The sequence below is a fragment of the Thalassophryne amazonica genome, chromosome 4 (genome assembly GCF_902500255.1).
Source record: "Thalassophryne amazonica chromosome 4, fThaAma1.1, whole genome shotgun sequence".
NCBI classification, from domain to species: domain Eukaryota; kingdom Metazoa; phylum Chordata; class Actinopteri; order Batrachoidiformes; family Batrachoididae; genus Thalassophryne; species Thalassophryne amazonica.
In genome coordinates this window covers 16,932,871-16,953,123 of record NC_047106.1, presented here as the reverse complement: position 1 = coordinate 16,953,123, position 20,253 = coordinate 16,932,871, and the positions used below count along the sequence as shown (strand labels likewise).

Sequence of the window (20,253 nt, the reverse complement as noted above, 5' to 3'; positions counted from 1 at the left end):
TGTAATTGGAATTAATTTTTAATGTTTCAGCGGAAAAACGCCAGTTTGTTTTTCAGCCACTCTTCTGTCAGCTCATCGGGGTTTCTGGTTTCAAAGACCTTTAATTAAAACAGAGAACATGAGATATTGGAGAAACAAATTCGAGTCAGAATATTTGGCATGCAGGTGACCTTTAAATCCAAATTCTTTGGCCAGCATTGGGGTTGGTCTTCATTTGAAAATTACCTTTGTGATCTCTGCAGTTTGGACCAGCTGGTTCTTGCTCCCTGCGTACATCATCTGCTGCTCTGGTTTACACCCTGTTAGAATAAATTAGACACTTTCTTTTTTTAAAAAAAATACAAAACACTAATCTGATTGAATTAAATTACTTCAATTAATCCAACATCACCATCAGCAAGACTGTATTTTTTCCATAAATGTGAATTCATAAATTTTTCAGCAGCAGCAGCGGCGACTCCAGAGTTTCACTTTCTTGTTGGGTGTAATTATTTAGTCATTCCCCAAGTAGAGAGCCGCCTATGATGAGTGATTACCTACCCACTGGACTGGAGAAGATTAAACACAGGGGATAGGACACTCTACCATCATCATGGACGTATTTGTAGCTGTATGTCATGAATGTGCACTGTTGTCAAGGAAATCACACTTCAGCATTTGTATTTTTTTTTTTTTAACCACACAAACAAAAAATTTATGGGCAAATCACAGAGTGAATATCACCACCAAGGCCTTAAATGCCACATATTATGAAAAATTCTTAATCTTATATTCTGGATTTTGGGTCTCTGAAACTTGTTTCAGGCTAACCAACAAACAGTTGTGAGGTCAAGGTCAGGGACTGACTAAATACTTTTTTACCCCACTGTATGTGCACCAACTTTGTTGGACATCAGAGAATATATATATATATATATATATATATATATATATATATATATATATATATATATATATATATATATATACTAAAACTAGTACTTTTTAACCTCCTACTTTTACCCTTTAGGTGTAATTTTCCTCTGGTGTTATAATGATGAGAGGAAGTTGAAATGGGAATGAGCTGACAGAGTCTATCATTAAGTCTGTGCACCACAGTGTACATGGTACAGGCATTGTGAAATAAGTTGCACTCTGTGAGCCTCAGAAGTCGATATTTATAAAAGAGAGAATCAGTTTGAGAATTATATTTGGCCCAAGAAATGGCTCTTATAACTTTCTTTTGTAAAGTTTGTAGTTTTAAAAGGTAACTCGGGTAAGTATTACACCAAATAATATTGCAATAATTTAGATGATGTTCGAATAAAGACCTGGATAGAGTCAGAAGAGCCTCAAAGGGGAGGAAATACCTCACCTTAAAGAATAGTCCAACATATTTAGATAATGTCTTAATGTCGGCTTTGCTCAAAAAGTAAATGAGTCCACCCACCACTTTAATCATATTTTAGATCTTGTTCTGACTTATGGTATGGAAATAGAAGACTTAACAGTATTCCCTGAAAACTCCCTTCTGTCTGATCATTTTTTAATATCATTTACATTTACCCTGATGGACTACCCTGCAGTGGGGAATAAGTTTCATTACACTAGAAGTCTTTCAGAAAGCGCTGTAACTAGGTTTAAGGATATGATTCCTTCTTTATGTTCTCTAATGTCATATACCAACACAGAGCAGAGTAGCTACCTAAACTCTGTAAGGGAGTTAGAGTATCTCGTCAATAGTTTTACATCCTCATTGAAGACAACTTTGGATGCTGTAGCTCCTCTGAAAAAGAGAGCTTTAAATCAGAAGTGTCTGACTCCGTGGTATAACTCACAAACTCGTAGCTTAAAGCAGATAACCCGTAAGTTGGAGAGGAAATGGCGTCTCACTAATTTAGAAGATCTTCACTTAGCCTGGAAAAAGAGTTTGTTGCTCTATAAAAAAAGCCCTCCGTAAAGCTAGGACATCTTTCTACTCATCACTAATTGAAGAAAAATAAGAACAACCCCAGGTTTCTTTTCAGCACTGTAGCCAGGCTGACAAAGAGTCAGAGCTCTATTGAGCTGAGTATTCCATTAACTTTAACTAGTAATGACTTCATGACTTTCTTTGCTAACAAAATTTTGACTATTAGAGAAAAAATTACTCATAACCATCCCAAAGATGTATCGTTATCTTTGGCTGCTTTCAGTGATGCCGGTATTTGGTTAGACTCTTTCTCTCCGATTGTTCTGTCTGAGTTATTTTCATTTGTTACTTCATCCAAACCATCAACATGCTTATTAGACCCCATTCCTGCCAGGCTGCTCAAGGAAGTCCTACCATTATTTAATGCTTCAATCTTAAATATGATCAATCTATCTTTGTTAGTTGGTTATGTACCACAGGCCTTTAAGGTGGCAGTAATTAAACCATTACCTAAAAAGCCATCACTTGACCCAGCTATCTTAGCTAATTATAGGCCAATCTCCAACCTTCCTTTTCTCTCAAAGATTCTTGAGAGGGTAGTTGTAAAACAGCTAACTGATCACCTGCAGAGGAATGGTCTATTTGAAGAGTTTCAGTCAGGTTTTAGAATTCATCATAGTACAGAAACAGCATTAGTGAAGGTTACAAATGATCTTCTTATGGCTTCGGACAGTGGACTTATCTCTGTGCTTGTTCTGTTGGACCTCAGTGCTGCTTTTGATACTGTTGACCATAAAATTTTATTACAGAGATTAGAGCATGTCATAGGTATTAAAGGCACTGTGCTACGGTGGTTTGAATCATATTTGTCTAATAGATTACAGTTTGTTCATGTAAATGGGGAATCTTCTTCACAGACTAAAGTTAATTATGGAGTTCCACAAGGTTCTGTGCTAGGACCAATTTTATTCACTTTATACATGCTTCCCTTAGGCAGTATTATTAGACGGTATTGCTTAAATTTTCATTGTTACGCAGATGATACCCAGCTTTATCTATCCATGAAGCCAGAGGATACACACCAATTAGCTAAACTGCAGGATTGTCTTACAGACATAAAGACATGGATGACCTCTAATTTCCTGCTTTTAAACTCAGATAAAACTGAAGTTATTGTACTTGGCCCCACAAATCTTAGAAGCATGGTGTCTAACCAGATCGTTACTCTGGATGGCATTTCCCTGATCTCTAGTAATACTGTGAGAAATCTTGGAGTCATTTTTGATCAGGATATGTCATTCAAAGCGCATATTAAACAAATATGTAGGACTGCCTTTTTGCATTTACGCAATATCTCTAAAATCAGAAAGGTCTTGTCTCAGAGTGATGCTGAAAAACTAATTCATGCACTTATTTCCTCTAGGCTGGACTATTGTAATTCATTATTATCAGGTTGTCCTAAAAGTTCCCTAAAAAGCCTTCAGTTGGTTCAGAATGCTGCAGCTAGAGTACTGACGGGGACTAGCAGGAGAGAGCATATCTCACCCGTGTTGGCCTCTCTTCATTGGCTTCCTGTTAATTCTAGAATAGAATTTAAAATTCTTCTTCTTACTTATAAGGTTTTGAATAATCAGGTCCCATCTTATCTTAGGGACCTCGTAGTACCATATTACCCCATTAGAGCGCTTCGCTCTCAGACTGCAGGCTTACTTGTAGTTCCTAGGGTTTGTAAGAGTAGAATGGGAGGCAGAGCCTTCAGCTTTCAGGCTCCTCTCCTGTGGAACCAGCTCCCAATTCAGATCAGGGAGACAGATACCCTCTCTACTTTTAAGATTAGGCTTAAAACTTTCCTTTTCGCTAAGGCTTATAGTTAGGGCTGGATCGGGTGACCCTGGACCATCCCTTGGTTATGCTGCTTTAGACGTAGACTGTGGGGGGGTTCCCATGATGCACTGTTTCTTTCTCTTTTTGCTCCGTATGCATCACTCTGCATTTAATCATTAGTGATCGATCTCTGCCCCCCTTCACGGCATGTCTTTTTCCTGGTTCTTTCCCTCAGCCCCAACCAGTCTCAGCAGAAGACTGCCCCTCCCTGAGCCTGGTTCTGCTGGAGGTTTCTTCCTGTTAAAAGGGAGTTTTTCCTTCCCACTGTGGCCAAGTGCTTGCTCATAGGGGGTCGTTTTGACCGTTGGGGTTTTTCATAATTATTGTATGGCCTTGCCTTACAATATGGAGCGCCTTGGGGCAGCTGTTTGTTGTGATTTGGCGCTATATAAGAAAAAAGTTGATTGATTGATTGATCAAGTAATTTAAATGTTTACTGAAATTTAAAAATTCAACAATTTGGATTCCAAGAAATTTGATTGATTCAACTCTTTCAATCACTTTATTATTTATATTAATTTGTACATTTTTAAAACATTTACGATTTCTACAAGAACGAAATATAATACATTTTGTTTTGTTCGTATTTAATGACAATTTATTACATTTAAACCAATTATCAACTCTTGCCAATTCATAATTTAGTTGATTTTGAAGGTATTGCGGGTCTTTATGAGATAAAAAATAAGGTAGTGTCATCTGCAAATAATACGAGGTTAACTAACCAGCAGTTTTATAAAAAAAAAAAACTATATGGATTTGAATCACGTGCGATTACACCAGACATGCTTGAACCCTCGTGCGCATGCGTGAGTTTTTTTCATGCGTGTCGGTGACGTCATCCGCCTGTGGGCAGGCTTTGAGTGAGCACTGGTCCAGCCCTCTCGGCTGAAATCCTTTGTCTGAGACGCTGCTGGAGACGGCGCACATTGCTAAATCAAAATTTTTTCAGGACCTGTGAAGGATATCCAAGTGGACACTATTCAAGAAATTCTTCTGGTTCTCGGTGAAAAGTTTAACGGCTGATGAGAGATTGTGGAGTTTCTTTCGCTTTAAGGACAGCTCACAAAGTGGATCGGCGCAGCGCGGTCGGAGGTGGCGTCCGACTGGCTGTTGCGAGCTGAAAACATCCTAATTTAAGGCTCTGTTCACCCAGGACGTCGTCAGAGAACAGAGAAGTTTCAGAAGAAGTCGGCATGAGGAGTTTATGCGGACATTCCACTGTTAAAGGAGATTTTGTAATGAAAGAACGTGCGGGCAAATTCACCGAGTCGGTTCCGTGACGACGACGCAAATCCGTCTGCGCCGCGACAGGAAAAACACCTCCATGTTGAAAACCATTTGTAAAATTCAGGCAGTTTTTGATGGCTTTCAACAAGTGAGTATCTGAGAAATTGTTTAACAGGTGGGCATGTTCCAACTTGTCCGTTAAGGTTTCCAATGGAGGTGTTTTTCCTGTTGCGACCCCCCGCGGTCAGGTCCAGCCCGACATGTGACTCTGCCCGCATGTTCTTTCATTACAAAATCTCCTTTAACAGTGGAATGTCCGCATAAACTCCTCATGCCGACTTCTTCTGAAACTTCTCTGTTCTCTGACGACGACCTGGGTGAACAGAGCCTGAAATGTGGAAGTTTTCAGCTTGAAACAGCGAGACGACGCTGCCTCGGAGCGCAGATCGCCGTCAGGCGCTGTGGGCCGTCCTTAAAGCGATACTAACAGACCAAAATCTCATCAGCCATTAAAATTTTTACCGAAAACCAGCTGAATTTATCGAATGGTGTCCACTCAGTTGTGCCTTACAGTTTTGAAAAAATTTTGATCAAACAAAGCAGCAGTCTCTGAGCCATTCCTAAACAATGAAAAAAACAATGAGAGGGTGGGCGACTCCTCACTCAAAGACTGCCCGCAGGCGAATGACGTAACCGACAGGCGTGAAAAAACTCTTGCATGCCCACGAGGGTTCAAGCATGTCTGATGTAATCACACGTGATTCAAATCCATATGGTTTTTGAAAAAAATAAGGTCGGATACTTTTCTAATAGACCTCGTATTTCGTGCTGCTGAATCACGTACTTTATGGAGAATGTTAGAAGAATTTGGGAAATCATTTACATAAATAATAAAGAGAAGTGGACCCAAAATTGAGCCTTGAGGTATCCCACATTGTATAGGTTTTCGTTTTGATAGTTTATCATTTATGTTCACATATTGCTCTCTTTCATTTAAATAACTTCTGAACCAATGAAGTGCTAAACCCCTAACACCATAATGTTCCAATTTACCAAGTAGAATATTAAAATCAAAATTAATTAAAATAGGGGACACCTGATTCACACCTATTTGTTCCACAAAATTGACAAACTCACTGACTGAATGCCACACTACTATTATTGTGAACACCCCCTTTTCTACTTTTTTTTTACTAATAGCCCAATTTCATAGCCTTAAGAGTGTGCATATCATGAATGCTTGGTCTTGTTGGATTTGTGAGAATCTACTGAATCTACTGGTACCTTGTTTCCCATGTAACAATAAGAAATATACTCAACACCTGGATTAATCTTTTTAGTCACATAGCACTACTATTATTCTGAACACTACTATCTATCTATCTATCTATCTATCTATCTATCTATCTATCTATCTATCTATCTATCTATCTATCTATCTATCTATCTATCTATCTATCTATCTATCTATCTATCTATCTATCTATCTATCTATCTATCTATCTATCTATCTATCTATCTATCTATCTATCTATCTATCTATCTATCTATCTATCTATCTATCTATCTATCTATCTATCTATCTATCTATCTATCTATCTATCTATCTATCTATCTATCTATCTATCTATCTATCTATCTATCTATCTATCTATCTATCTATCTATCTATCTATCTATCTATCTATCTATCTATCTATCTATCTATCTATCTATCTATCTATCTATCTATCTATCTATCTATCTATCTATCTATCTATCTATCTATCTATCTATCTATCTATCTATCTATCTATCTATCTATCTATCTATCTATCTATCTATCTATCTATCTATCTATCTATCTATCTATCTATCTATCTATCTATCTATCTATCTATCTATCTATCTATCTATCTATCTATCTATCTATCTATCTATCTATCTATCTATCTATCTATCTATCTATCTATCTATCTATCTATCTATCTATCTATCTATCTATCTATCTATCTATCTATCTATCTATCTATCTATCTATCTATCTATCTATCTATCTATCTATCTATCTATCTATCTATCTATCTATCTATCTATCTATCTATCTATCTATCTATCTATCTATCTATCTATCTATCTATCTATCTATCTATCTATCTATCTATCTATCTATCTATCTATCTATCTATCTATCTATCTATCTATCTATCTATCTATCTATCTATCTATCTATCTATCTATCTATCTATCTATCTATCTATCTATCTATCTATCTATCTATCTATCTATCTATCTATCTATCTATCTATCTATCTATCTATCTATCTATCTATCTATCTATCTATCTATCTATCTATCTATCTATCTATCTATCTATCTATCTATCTATCTATCTATCTATCTATCTATCTATCTATCTATCTATCTATCTATCTATCTATCTATCTATCTATCTATCTATCTATCTATCTATCTATCTATCTATCTATCTATCTATCTATCTATCTATCTATCTATCTATCTATCTATCTATCTATCTATCTATCTATCTATCTATCTATCTATCTATCTATCTATCTATCTATCTATCTATCTATCTATCTATCTATCTATCTATCTATCTATCTATCTATCTATCTATCTATCTATCTATCTATCTATCTATCTATCTATCTATCTATCTATCTATCTATCTATCTATCTATCTATCTATCTATCTATCTATCTATCTATCTATCTATCTATCTATCTATCTATCTATCTATCTATCTATCTATCTATCTATCTATCTATCTATCTATCTATCTATCTATCTATCTATCTATCTATCTATCTATCTATCTATCTATCTATCTATCTATCTATCTATCTATCTATCTATCTATCTATCTATCTATCTATCTATCTATCTATCTATCTATCTATCTATCTATCTATCTATCTATCTATCTATCTATCTATCTATCTATCTATCTATCTATCTATCTATCTATCTATCTATCTATCTATCTATCTATCTATCTATCTATCTATCTATCTATCTATCTATCTATCTATCTATCTATCTATCTATCTATCTATCTATCTATCTATCTATCTATCTATCTATCTATCTATCTATCTATCTATCTATCTATCTATCTATCTATCTATCTATCTATCTATCTATCTATCTATCTATCTATCTATCTATCTATCTATCTATCTATCTATCTATCTATCTATCTATCTATCTATCTATCTATCTATCTATCTATCTATCTATCTATCTATCTATCTATCTATCTATCTATCTATCTATCTATCTATCTATCTATCTATCTATCTATCTATCTATCTATCTATCTATCTATCTATCTATCTATCTATCTATCTATCTATCTATCTATCTATCTATCTATCTATCTATCTATCTATCTATCTATCTATCTATCTATCTATCTATCTATCTATCTATCTATCTATCTATCTATCTATCTATCTATCTATCTATCTATCTATCTATCTATCTATCTATCTATCTATCTATCTATCTATCTATCTATCTATCTATCTATCTATCTATCTATCTATCTATCTATCTATCTATCTATCTATCTATCTATCTATCTATCTATCTATCTATCTATCTATCTATCTATCTATCTATCTATCTATCTATCTATCTATCTATCTATCTATCTATCTATCTATCTATCTATCTATCTATCTATCTATCTATCTATCTATCTATCTATCTATCTATCTATCTATCTATCTATCTATCTATCTATCTATCTATCTATCTATCTATCTATCTATCTATCTATCTATCTATCTATCTATCTATCTATCTATCTATCTATCTATCTATCTATCTATCTATCTATCTATCTATCTATCTATCTATCTATCTATCTATCTATCTATCTATCTATCTATCTATCTATCTATCTATCTATCTATCTATCTATCTATCTATCTATCTATCTATCTATCTATCTATCTATCTATCTATCTATATCTATCTATCTATCTATCTATCTATCTATCTATCTATCTATCTATCTATCTATCTATCTATCTATCTATCTATCTATCTATCTATCTATCTATCTATCTATCTATCTATCTATCTATCTATCTATCTATCTATCTATCTATCTATCTATCTATTCTCTGATGTCCAACAAAGTTGGTGCACATACAGTGGGGTAAAAAGGTATTTAGTCAGTCCCTGATTATGCAAGTTCTCTTACTTAGAAAGATGAGAGAGGTCTGCAATTTTTTTCATTGGTACACTTCAACTATGAGAGACAAACTGAGAAAAAAAAAATCCAGGAAATCACATTGTAGGATTTTTTTTTATGAATTTAATTCTAAATTATGGTGGAAAATAAGTATTTGGTTAATAACAAAAGTTCAACTCAATACTTTGTAACATAATCTTTGTTGGCAATGACAGAGGTCAAACGTTTCCTGTAAGTCTTCACCAGGTTTGCACACACTGTAGCTGGTATTTTGGCCCATTCCTCTATGCAGATCTCCTCTAGAGCAGTGATGTTTTGGGGCTGTCACTGGGCAACATGGACTTGGATTTTCTATGGGGTTGAGGTCTGGAGACTGGCTCGGCCACTCCAGGACCTTGAAATGCTTTTTACGGAGCCACTCCTTCTTTGCCTGATCGGTGCGTTTGGGATCATTGTCATGCTGGAAGACCCAGCCACGTTGCATCTTCAATGCTCTCACTGATGGAAGGAGGTTTTGGCTTAAAATCTCACGATACATGGCCCCATTCATTCTTCCCTTAACACAGATCAGTTGTCCTTTCCCCTTTGCAGAAAAACAGTCCCAAAGCATGATGTTTCCACCCCCATGCTTCACAGTAGATATGGTGTTCTTGGAATGCAACTCAGCATTCTTCTTCCTCCAAACATGACGAGTTGAGTTTTTACCAAAATGTTCCATTTTGGTTTCATCTGACCACATGATATTCTCCCAATCCTCTTCTGGATCATCCATATGCTCTCTGGCAAACTTCAGACGAGCCTGGACACGTATTGGCTTAAACAGGGGGACACGCCTGGCACTGCAGGATTTGAATCCCTCTCTGCGTAGTGTGTAGCCTTTGTTACTTTGGTCCCAGCTCTCTGCAGGTCATTCATCAGGTTCTTCCATGTAGTTCTGGGATTTTTGCTCACCGTTCTCATGATCATTTTGACCCCACAGGATGACATCTTGCGTGGAGCGCCAGATCGAGGGAGATTATCAATGGTCTTGTATGTCTTCCATTTTCTTACAATTGCTCCCACAGTTGATTTATTCACACCAACCTGCTTGACTATTGTAGACTCACTCTTCCCAGCCTGGTGCACATCTACAATTGTCTTGCTGGTGTCCTTCGATAGCTCTTTGGTCTTGGCCATGGTTGAGTTTGGAGTCTGACTGTTTGAGGCTGTGGACAGGTGTCTTTTATACAGATAACGAGTTCCAACAGATGCCAGTAATACAGGTAACAGGTGAAGGACAGAAGATCTTCTTAAAAAAAGAAGTTACAGGTCTGTGAGAGCCAGAAATCTTGTTTGTTTGTGGGTGACCAAATACTTATTTTCCACCATAATTTACATATAAATTCTTTAAAAATCCTACAATGTGATTTCTTGGATTTTTTTTTTCTCATTTTGTCTCTCATACACTCAACAACAGTGATGCCGGTAACGCGTTACTTAGTAACGCGTTACTTAGTAACGCGTTACTCTAATCTGACCACTTTTTTTTAGTAACGAGTAATCTAACGCGTTAATCTTTCCAAATCAGTAATCAGATTAAAGTTACTTCTCCATGTCACTGTGCGTTACTATTATTTTTCATTGTGGGTCGATAACAGCATTAAACTTGGTCCGTGGGCAGGAGGTCGGGGTTCGACTGAACGTCCCACTTTCAGTGAGCTGTGAGCTTTTCATCCGCGGTTTTTTGCAGCTGCTCGACTCGTCCTCACCTCTTAAAGCGCGGTGATCAGCACACCTGCACTGAGCTTTACAAAGACATTTTTATACTTTTTTCCCGCCTTTATTTAGAATTCTGAGCTGAGCCGCTCCGTATCGTCTCGTTAAAAACAGCTGATCCTCCGCGACGCGTCAACAACTAACACTATTTTCCACTCAAATGCACCTAAACTCTCTTTCTGAGGACCACATGATGTGAAAACGCAATAAAACTTTCTTACCTGTAAATCTGGTCCTGTTTTCCTGCATAAATAAATGTTATCCATTCTTTGTGCTCAAACGCCAAAGCAGGGGCGAATCCAGATGGAATGGGGGCATGGGGCAGGGATGTGCCCCCCTCCCCCACAACACCCCTAGATTAAAGGTGCAATTTTGAAGCCGTTTTTTACTACAACTAATATTGCTTAAAATAATAATAATTTCGACAAGTAAAATGTTTAGAGAGAATTTAAATGTTAGAAAAATGTTAGAATTTAATAGTTACATTTATAAACAATGTAGGTTCAAAATTGCAAGTTTTACTGTTACAGTGCTGTCAACAGTTAAATATGAGGTCAAGATAGAGGTCTTTATTTTACTTTTTATAAAACAAGTATTTATTTTCATTGAAGTCAAGAAAGGGTGACTATAAAGTGAGTTTTGGCAAAACAGGTATTGTCATGTTGAGGTGGCAGAGGGTTGTTGTCGGCAGCTGGGAAAAGTAACTAAAAAAGTAACTAGTAATCTAACTTAGTTACTTTTACAATTGAGTAATCAGTAAAGTAACTAAGTTACTTTTTCAAGGAGTAATCAGTAATCAGTAATTGGATTACTTTTTCAAAGTAACTGTGGCAACACTGCTCAACAATAATATAAACGCAACACTTTTGGTTTTGCTCCGATTTTGTATGAGATGAACTCAAAGATCTAAAACTTTTTCCACATACACAGTATCACCATTTCCCTCAAATATTGTTCACAAACCAGTCCAAATCTGTGACAGTGAGCACTTCTCCTTTGCTGAGATAATCCATCCCACCTCACAGGTGTGCCATATCAAGATGCTGATTAGACACCATGATTAGTGCACAGGTGTGCCTTAGACTGTCCACAATAATAATTCTGACCAAAACTGGCATGTCACTGGAGGTTGATTCAGAAATTGCTGTTAAAATTATTTTTTACCAAAGGACAAGATCAAAGAATTTGATTTTCCACCTGATCTGGATCAAATGTGGCACATATTTAGGTGGATGCCCAAAGGTCAATCATTTGGGTAAAGGTCAAGGTCAATGAGGTAAAATGCCAGATTGACGTAGCCATTACTGTCTTTGGGTACGATTACTTAGTTGGAAAGTAAAGTAAAGTGAAGTTTGACAAAACTCTGAGCACATTGGGGACATTCTGTAAAGGATATCTTGGTTGCCGGTCTGGAAGTTCATCTCTCAGTGCATCCAGAGTGATATCCTGAAAAAGGAAAGTAAAACAACTTTTTGCTTCGAATGTAACAAATGAGAAAAGAAAAAAAAAATCACAAAATTTGACTTGCCTCATATTCTTCTTCAAGGACGACACGCTGTTGCTTCATGTCTATTTTAACTGAGAAATTTATATGATTCCAACTATTATTCTGCTCTCATGTCTTTCATGTTGCCACTTTTATATGTGATGTATTGCTTACTTACTTAACATGGCAGCATTGTTGGTTTCTTTTCGAAATCGAAACTTTTTCAGTTTATCTTTCAGGCTTTCGTCCACCTCACACACGACAAGAGAACTCGACTTTGACATGCAAACAGAAACGTATTCAAGATGAGTATTACTCGATCAAATATCGAAAATGCTCCTGTGCCCCTAAAACAGAAACAAATAACGCTTGCTCTTCAGAAAATGTGAAATTCTTTGTCTGCTCTCCAAAGTCACACTAAACATTGAAGCACTTTTGTTGCAGTTTGTGACACTGAAAGCAGCAGGAAATGTTTTTCAAGCAGCATGAAAGAGCAATTTCCTGTCTAAAAGAAAAAGAGCGACAGTCGAATAGGGTTCAGATTACAGCTGCATATATATATATATATATATACCGGGTATGTGCATATAAGTGTGAGAAGCAGTACATGTCGACAACAGGGCATAAACTTTCAAGCGGTTGCATCAGTTTGTCCTACCATCCTCAAAGAGTCCGGTTCTACCTTGCAGTCTTCACCACCTTGCAGAAATGACTTGTTACCAACAGCCTGCAACAGACTGACAGCTGCTGCTGAACAAGATCCGCCTTAAGATGGATGGAGTAACGCTTCCCCTTTTCAAACTAAGCAATCAAAGCACGCATGTACCCAGGGAGAGATGTCAGCAAATACTCATGCAAGTCTTAGATGGAATTATGTAAACTGTGTATCATTCAAATGCTTGTCACTTTTTACATTGTGCAAAGAGATTTTTGTTTGGGTTTAAGAACACTTAGTGATAGTCTCTAAAAAAATATTAGCAGTGCTTGCAGCCTCTGTTGGTTTTTGCAAAGTGTCTGATTCAGTTGATCGGACTGCTCTCTGGGAAATCCTGAGAATTCATGGGATCTCCAAGAAGTTGCTGGACATCATAGCCACCCTGCACAGGGATGCTGTGAGTGCTGTATGGAGTGAAGGCAGAGATTCGGCGTTTTTCCAAGTGAAAACTGGTGTTCCCCAGGGATGTGTTCTGGCACCTCCACTGTTCAACACTTGTATGGACTGGGTGTTGTGGAAACCAGCGACTTAGGTGCTTTTGTTGGCGAGGAAATGTTTACCTTGACTTTGTGGACTGTGTCGGGATCTTTGCAGAATCAGTTGATATTCTAATTGCAGCACTTGAGAAGCTGAGTCAGGAATCGAATGTGTGGGTTTGAGATTGTAATGATCACGACTAAGATCCAGGGACTGTATGCACAAAACACCCTAAGGCTAAAAATAGCTCCTAGTGACGTTATTCTTTTTTTATTTTATCTTTATTGAGCCCAACAAGTTTTATACAATGTTGGATATTTCTTTTTTGTTATATATTTGCAGGTTTCTGAAAGATAGAAAAAGCAAAGAAAGGAAAAAAGAAAACTTAATCATAGAGAGAAGAACTGTCAGAATTTTCCATCTGTATCCATTGCCTTTAACCATTAACTTTAATCCTGGCAGAAGGGCTGTCATTGTTGTGTGTTGGGGGGTTTGGCTGGACATTTGGGTGTTCTTTTCTTTGCTCTCCAGGTGGTATGCAAACTGATTTATTGTCTGTGGAGAAGGTGCTGGCAGAAGAGTCCTTCACCCTCAGCAACGTGATATGCAGCACCTGTGGATGATGCTCACGTGCAACCTTAAAGACTTTCAGCTGAAGCAGATAATGAGATGGCGTTCTGCATTTAAGCCATGTGTGATTCAAGCAGAATGGCCGGGAACTCGACCTTGTGATGTTCGTTTGTGAGACGCTGAGGACCGCGCCTGGGTTTGACACATCATGCCTGTGAAGGAGGACGGGTGAGGGACACATGCTGTCAGCACACATCAGAGGTGATTTGATTGTCTGAATAATTGTTAACAGTAATTTGGTATTTTGTTACGCAGTATATGTGAATATTGATGAGAGTTGTGCAGCTTGCTTCTCATGGCCGTGACGTGCGGACTGATGATCCTCCACCTGTTGTGAGAAGCTGCTCATTTACATAAAGCTTAAATTCAGACCTGAATGTGTTGCTGATAGTGTGTGCCTTTGAAGGATATTAGTTGTAGCTGCTGACTTACCTCACCTTTTCTATCCTTCACAGAGTCGGTTTGTCGTGTCCACCTGGGGGGTGTTTGGCGGTGAACGTGAGTCCAGAGGCGCCGGGCTTCGATCCCTTTGGGCGCTGGAGAGCGCGCCGTCCTTCACTCCGCCAGACAGACGCGTTTTAAGTTTGTACACCGAGTATTGCACAAAAGGGGGATAATAAATTGTTTTGTTATTGGAACCACTTTCTGGTTATTTCAGCTCTGGGTTCAGTCAGACGCAGGTCCGCTCCTCAACCCGCATCGACACATAACAGTCATATAGAGCTTGCAATGTGTCAATGATCGACTTATGAAAGCCAAATTTTGCTAATACTTTATACAGAAAAGACCACCTAACAGAATCTAAAGCCTTCTCTGCACCCAGGCTTATAAGTATTGCCTCTGTGTCATTTTGTGTGAATTAGAACAGGTAGAAGCTTGTCTGTTCTAGTATTCCTAGTGACGTTATTCTACACTCAACAAAAATATAAACGCAACACTTTTGGTTTTGCTCCCATTTTGTATGAGATGAACTCAAAGATGGGCAGCACGGTGGCTTAGTGGTTAGCACTGTTGCCTCACAGCGAGAAGGTTGTGGGTTCAATTCCCGTGGCCTTTCTGTGTGGAGTTTGCATGTTCTCCCCGTGTTTGCGTGGGTTTCCTCCGGGTGCTCCGGTTTCCTCCCACATCCAAAGACATGCGGGTTAGGTGGATTGGCATCTTTAAATTGTCCTTAGGTGTGTGTGGGTGTGTCTGTGTTTGTTTGTCTATTTGTGGCCCTGCGACAGACTGGCGTCCTGTCCTGGGTGTACCCCGCCTCGCGCCCTATGACTGCTGGGATACGCTCCAGCCCCCCGCGACCCTTAATTGGACTAAGCGGTAGAAGATGAATGAATGAATGAACTCAAAGATCTAAAACTTTTTCCACATACACAATATCACCATTTCCCTCAAATGTTGTTCACAAACCAGTCTAAATCTGTGATAGTGAGCACTTCTCCTTTGCTGAGATAATCCATCCCACCTCACAGGTGTGCCATATCAAGATGCTGATTAGACACCATGATTAGTGCACAGGTGTGCCTTAGACTGTCCACAATAAAAGGCCACTCTGAAAGGTGCAGTTTTGTTTTATTGGGGGGGATACCAGTCAGTATCTGGTGTGACCACCATTTGCCTCATGCAGTGCAACACATCTCCTTCGCATAGAGTTGATCAGGTTGTCAATTGTGGCCTGTGGAATGTTGGTCCACTCCTCTTCAATGGCTGTGCGAAGTTGCTGGATATTGGCAGGAACTGGTACACGCTGTCGTATACGCCGGTCCAGAGCATCCCAAACATGCTCAATGGGCAGTGTTGTGAAAAGTAACTTTGACAAGTTACTTTTTTAGTTACTTTTTTAGTTGCTTTATACAGTTGCTTTATGCAGTTACTTCATTAGCAGCATTATGCAATTACTTTATTAGAATCTGCCGAAAACTTGCAACTGATAAGTAATGTAACTAACAAGGTAACGAGTAATGTAACTTGGTTACTCGTAAGATTGAGCAATCAGCAAAGTAACTCATCTGCAAAGTAACTAATAGTTACTTTTCTGAGTAATAAATCTTAAAAATAACCAAATTAGATTATGAGTAACTTTATTAATTACATTCAGCATGTTGTGTGGGCTGCCAGAAGAGGAGGTACTGCTGGCCCACCACCAGAGTGCGCCCTGCCTGAAGTGCGGGCTTCAGGCACTAGAGGGCGCTGCCGCCACAACACAGCCCGGGGTGACAGCTGTCACTCATTATCTCATGACAGCTGTCATCCATCTACACTTCATCATTCCACTCCATAAAAACCAGACGTCATCTCCACCTCGTTGCTGAGATATCATCTACCTGTGAAGGTAATATTCTCAGCCTTAACACTAAACTGTGTCTTAGTCTGAACTCTTTTTGCAGCCGCTTTCCTGTGGTGTTCCTTATCTGAGAGATTGGCGTTTGGTGTGATCAGCGACGGCTTTGCTTCACACCCCAACCAGATAAGTGGTTAGACAGGAGCTGCACGAGTGTGTATTAGAGGTGGAGGTGGAATTCCCACCATTGTTGTTACTGGGTGTGCACGCACCCACATCTGACTGTTTTTGCTCCTCGCCAGCAGTACCAGATCCGACACTCGGAGACGGTGGCCACCTGGGGACTCGGAACTTGGCGGCTCCAGTATTCTCCAGGTTCGGTGTCGGAGGAAATCGTGTGGTTCCGGTTCTTCTCAGGACAGACGTCTTCTATCCTCGAGCCTGCCCACACGTCACCTTTGTGGATTGACTGTTTGCTCAAATTCTGTAATCCTCTGTGTTTTTGTTGTGCTCTTTCACAACAGTAAAGTGTTCATATTCGACTCTTTCATTGTCCGATCATTTACGCCCCCTGTTGTGGGTCCGTGTCACTACACTTTCCCAACACAGCAGCTGCCGACAAGGTGTCCGCAGCTGCTAATGAACTAACTGTGGGAAGTAACTGTAAAATATAACTGTATAAATTAACTAATGAAGTAACTTTCCAAATTTACTTTCCCCAACACTGTCAATGGGTGACATGTCCGGTGAGTATGCCGGCCATGCAAGAACTGGGACATTTTCAGCGTCCAAGAATTGTGTACAGATCCTTGCAACATGGGGCCGTGCATTATCCTGCTGCAACATGAGGTGATGTTCTTGGATGTATGGCACAACAATGGGCCTCAGGATCTCCTCACGGTATCTCTGTGCATTCAAAATGCCATCAATAAAATGCACCTGTGTTCTTCGTCCATAACAGACGCCTGCCCATACCATAACCCCACCGCCACCATGGGCCACTCGATCCACAACATTGACATCAGAAAACCGCTCACCCACACGACGCCACACACGCTGTCTGCCATCTGCCCTGAACAGTGTGAACCGGGATTAATCCGTGAAGAGAAGACCTCTCCAACGTGTCAAACACCAGTGAATGTGAGCATTTGCCCACTCAAGTCAGTTACGACGACGAACTGCAGTCAGGTCGAGACCCCGATGAGGACGACAAGCATGGAGATGAGCTTCCCTGAGACGGTTTCTGACAGTCTGTGCAGAAATTCTTTGGTTATGCAAACCGATTGTTTCAGCAGCTGTCCGAGTGGCTGGTCTCAGACGATCTTGGAGGTGAACATGCTGGATGTGGAGGTCCTGGGCTGGTGTGGTTACACGTGGTCTGCGGTTGTGAGGTTGGTTGGATGTACTGCCAAATTCTCTGAAACGCCTTTGGAGACGGCTTATGGTAGAGAAATTAACATTCAATACATGAGCAACAGCTCTAACTCAGCCACATGGGGTGTGCAGCCAGTACATTCTGAGTGCCGGTCCCAAGCCCGGATAAATGAGGAGGGTTGTGTCAGGAAGGGCATCCTGCGTAAAACAAGCCAACCGAACTATGCAGACTCAGAATCGAATTCCCATACCGGATCGGTCACGGCCCGGGTTAATAACGTCCGCCACCGGTGCTATTGCCCAACAGGGTGCCGGTGGAAATTGGGCTACTGCTGGGCGAAGATGACGAAAAGGAGGAGGAAAACGTTGCCATGAACAGCGGGAGAAGAAGAAAACTAGAAGGGTGGAAATGAGAGTGGGGACTTTGAATGTTGGTAGTATGACTGGTAAAGGGAGAGAGCTGGCTGATAAGATGGAGAGGAGAAAGGTAGACATATTGTGTGTGCAACAGACCAAGTGGAAGGGAAGTAAGAGCAGGAGCATCGGCGGTGGGTACAAGTTGTTGTACCATGGTGAGGACAGGAAGAGAAATGGTGTTGGGGTCATTTTAAAGGAAGAGTATGGTAAAAGTGTGTTGGAGGTTAAGCGAGTGTCTGACAGGGTGATGAGTGTGAAGTTGGAAATTGAAGGGGTGATGATGAATATCATCAGTGCATATGCCCCACAGGTTGGTTGTGAGATGAAGGAGATAGAAGATTTCTGGAGTGTGTTAGATGAGGTGGTGGAGAGTGTGCCCAAGCATGAAAGAGTGGTGATAGGAGCAGACTTCAATGGGCATGTTGGTGAAGGGAACAGAGGTGATGAGGAAGTAATGGGTAGATATGGTATCAAGGATAGGAATGGGGAAGGACAGATGGTAGTTGATTTTGCAAAAAGGATGGAAATGGCTGTGGCGAATACCTACTTTAAGAAAAGGGAGGAGCACAGGGTAACATATAAGAGTGGAGGAAGGTGCACACAGGTGGACTACATTCTTTATAGGAGATGCAAGCTAAAAGAAATCACAGACTGTAAGGTGGTAGCAGGAGAGAGTGTCACTAGACAGCACAGGATGGTTGTTTGTAGGATGACTTTAGAGGTAAAGAAGAAGAAGAGAGTGAGAGCTCAACAAAGGATCAGATGGTGGAAGCTGAAGGAGGAAGACTGTTGTGTGAAATTTAGCGAGCAGGTGAGAGAAGCACTGGTTGGAGGGGAAGCAGTTTTGGACAACTGGAAAAGTACTGCAGATGTGGTGAGGGAGACAGCTAGGACAGTACTGGGTATGACATCTGGACAGTGGAAGGAAGACAAGGAGACTTGGTGGTGGAATGAAGAGGTCCAGGAAAGCATAAGGAGAAAGAGGTTGGCGAAAAAGTTTTGGGATAGTCGGAGAGATGAAGAAAGTAGACAGGAGTACAAGGAGATGCGGCGTAAGGCGAAAAGAGAAGTGGCAAAAGCAAAGGAAAAGGCATATTGCGAGCTGTACAAGAAGTTGAATAGTAAGGAAGGAGAAAAGGACTTGTACCGATTGGCCAGACAAAGGGACAGAGCTGGAGAGGATGTGCAGCAGGTTAGGGTGGTAAAAGATGCACATGGTAATGTGCTGACAAGTGAGGAGTGTGTGCTGAGAAGGTGGAGGGAATATTTTGCAGAGTTGATGAATAAAGAAAATGAGCAAGAGAAAAGGCTGGAGGATGTGGTGAGAGTAAATCAGGAAGTACAAGAGATTAGCAAGGAAGAAGTGAGGGCTGCTATGAAGAGGATGAAGAGTGGAAAGGCAGTCGGTCCAGATGACATTCCAGTGGAGGCATGGAAATGTCTAGGAGAGATGGCAGTAGAGTTTCTAACCAGATTGTTTAATAAAATCTTGGAAAGTGACAGCATGCCTGAGGAGTGGAGACGAAGTGTGCTGGTTCCTATTTTCAAGAACAAGGGTGATGTGCAGAGCTGCAGTAACTACAGAGGCATAAAGCTGATCAGCCACAGCATGAAGTTATGGGAAAGAGTAGTAGAAGCTAGGCTTAGAAAACAGGTGAAGATCTGTGAGCAGCAATATGGTTTCATGCCAAGAAAGAGCACTACAGATGCAATGTTTGCTCTGAGAATACTGTTGGAAAAGTACAGAGAAGGACAGAAAGAGTTACATTGTGTGTTTGTGGACTTAGAAAAAGCTTATGATAGGGTGCCAAGAGAAGAGTTGTGGTATTGTATGAGGAAGTCTGGAGTGGCAGAGAAGTATGTTAGGGTAGTGCAGGACATGTACAAGAATAGTGTGACAGCGGTGAGA

The 20,253-nt window shown here is 39.6% G+C and overlaps 1 protein-coding gene across 1 annotated transcript; it reads right to left on the bottom strand.

The window, feature by feature from the left end:
- gmfg (glia maturation factor, gamma) lies at positions 1-13,207 on the bottom strand. Its single transcript, XM_034168893.1, has 7 exons — positions 13,112-13,207; positions 12,632-12,728; positions 12,496-12,545; positions 12,364-12,413; positions 541-623; positions 226-299; positions 1-98 (listed from the first exon to the last, which is right to left on the bottom strand). Exons 1-7 carry the CDS (start codon positions 13,112-13,114, stop codon positions 27-29), a joined length of 429 nt encoding a protein of 142 aa, XP_034024784.1. The 5' UTR covers positions 13,115-13,207; the 3' UTR covers positions 1-26.
- Positions 13,208-20,253: the final 7,046 nt, after the last annotated feature.

What these genes read in the sequence shown, in the direction of transcription:
- gmfg (XM_034168893.1), bottom strand. An exon ending in CAACAATGCTGCCATGTTAA is followed by an intron (nt 12,546 to 12,631) that starts GTAAGTAAGCAA and finishes TAAATTTCTCAG; the next exon opens with TTAAAATAGACATGAAGCAA. An exon ending in AAACTGCAGAGATCACAAAG is followed by an intron (nt 99 to 225) that starts GTAATTTTCAAA and finishes TTTTAATTAAAG; the next exon opens with GTCTTTGAAACCAGAAACCC.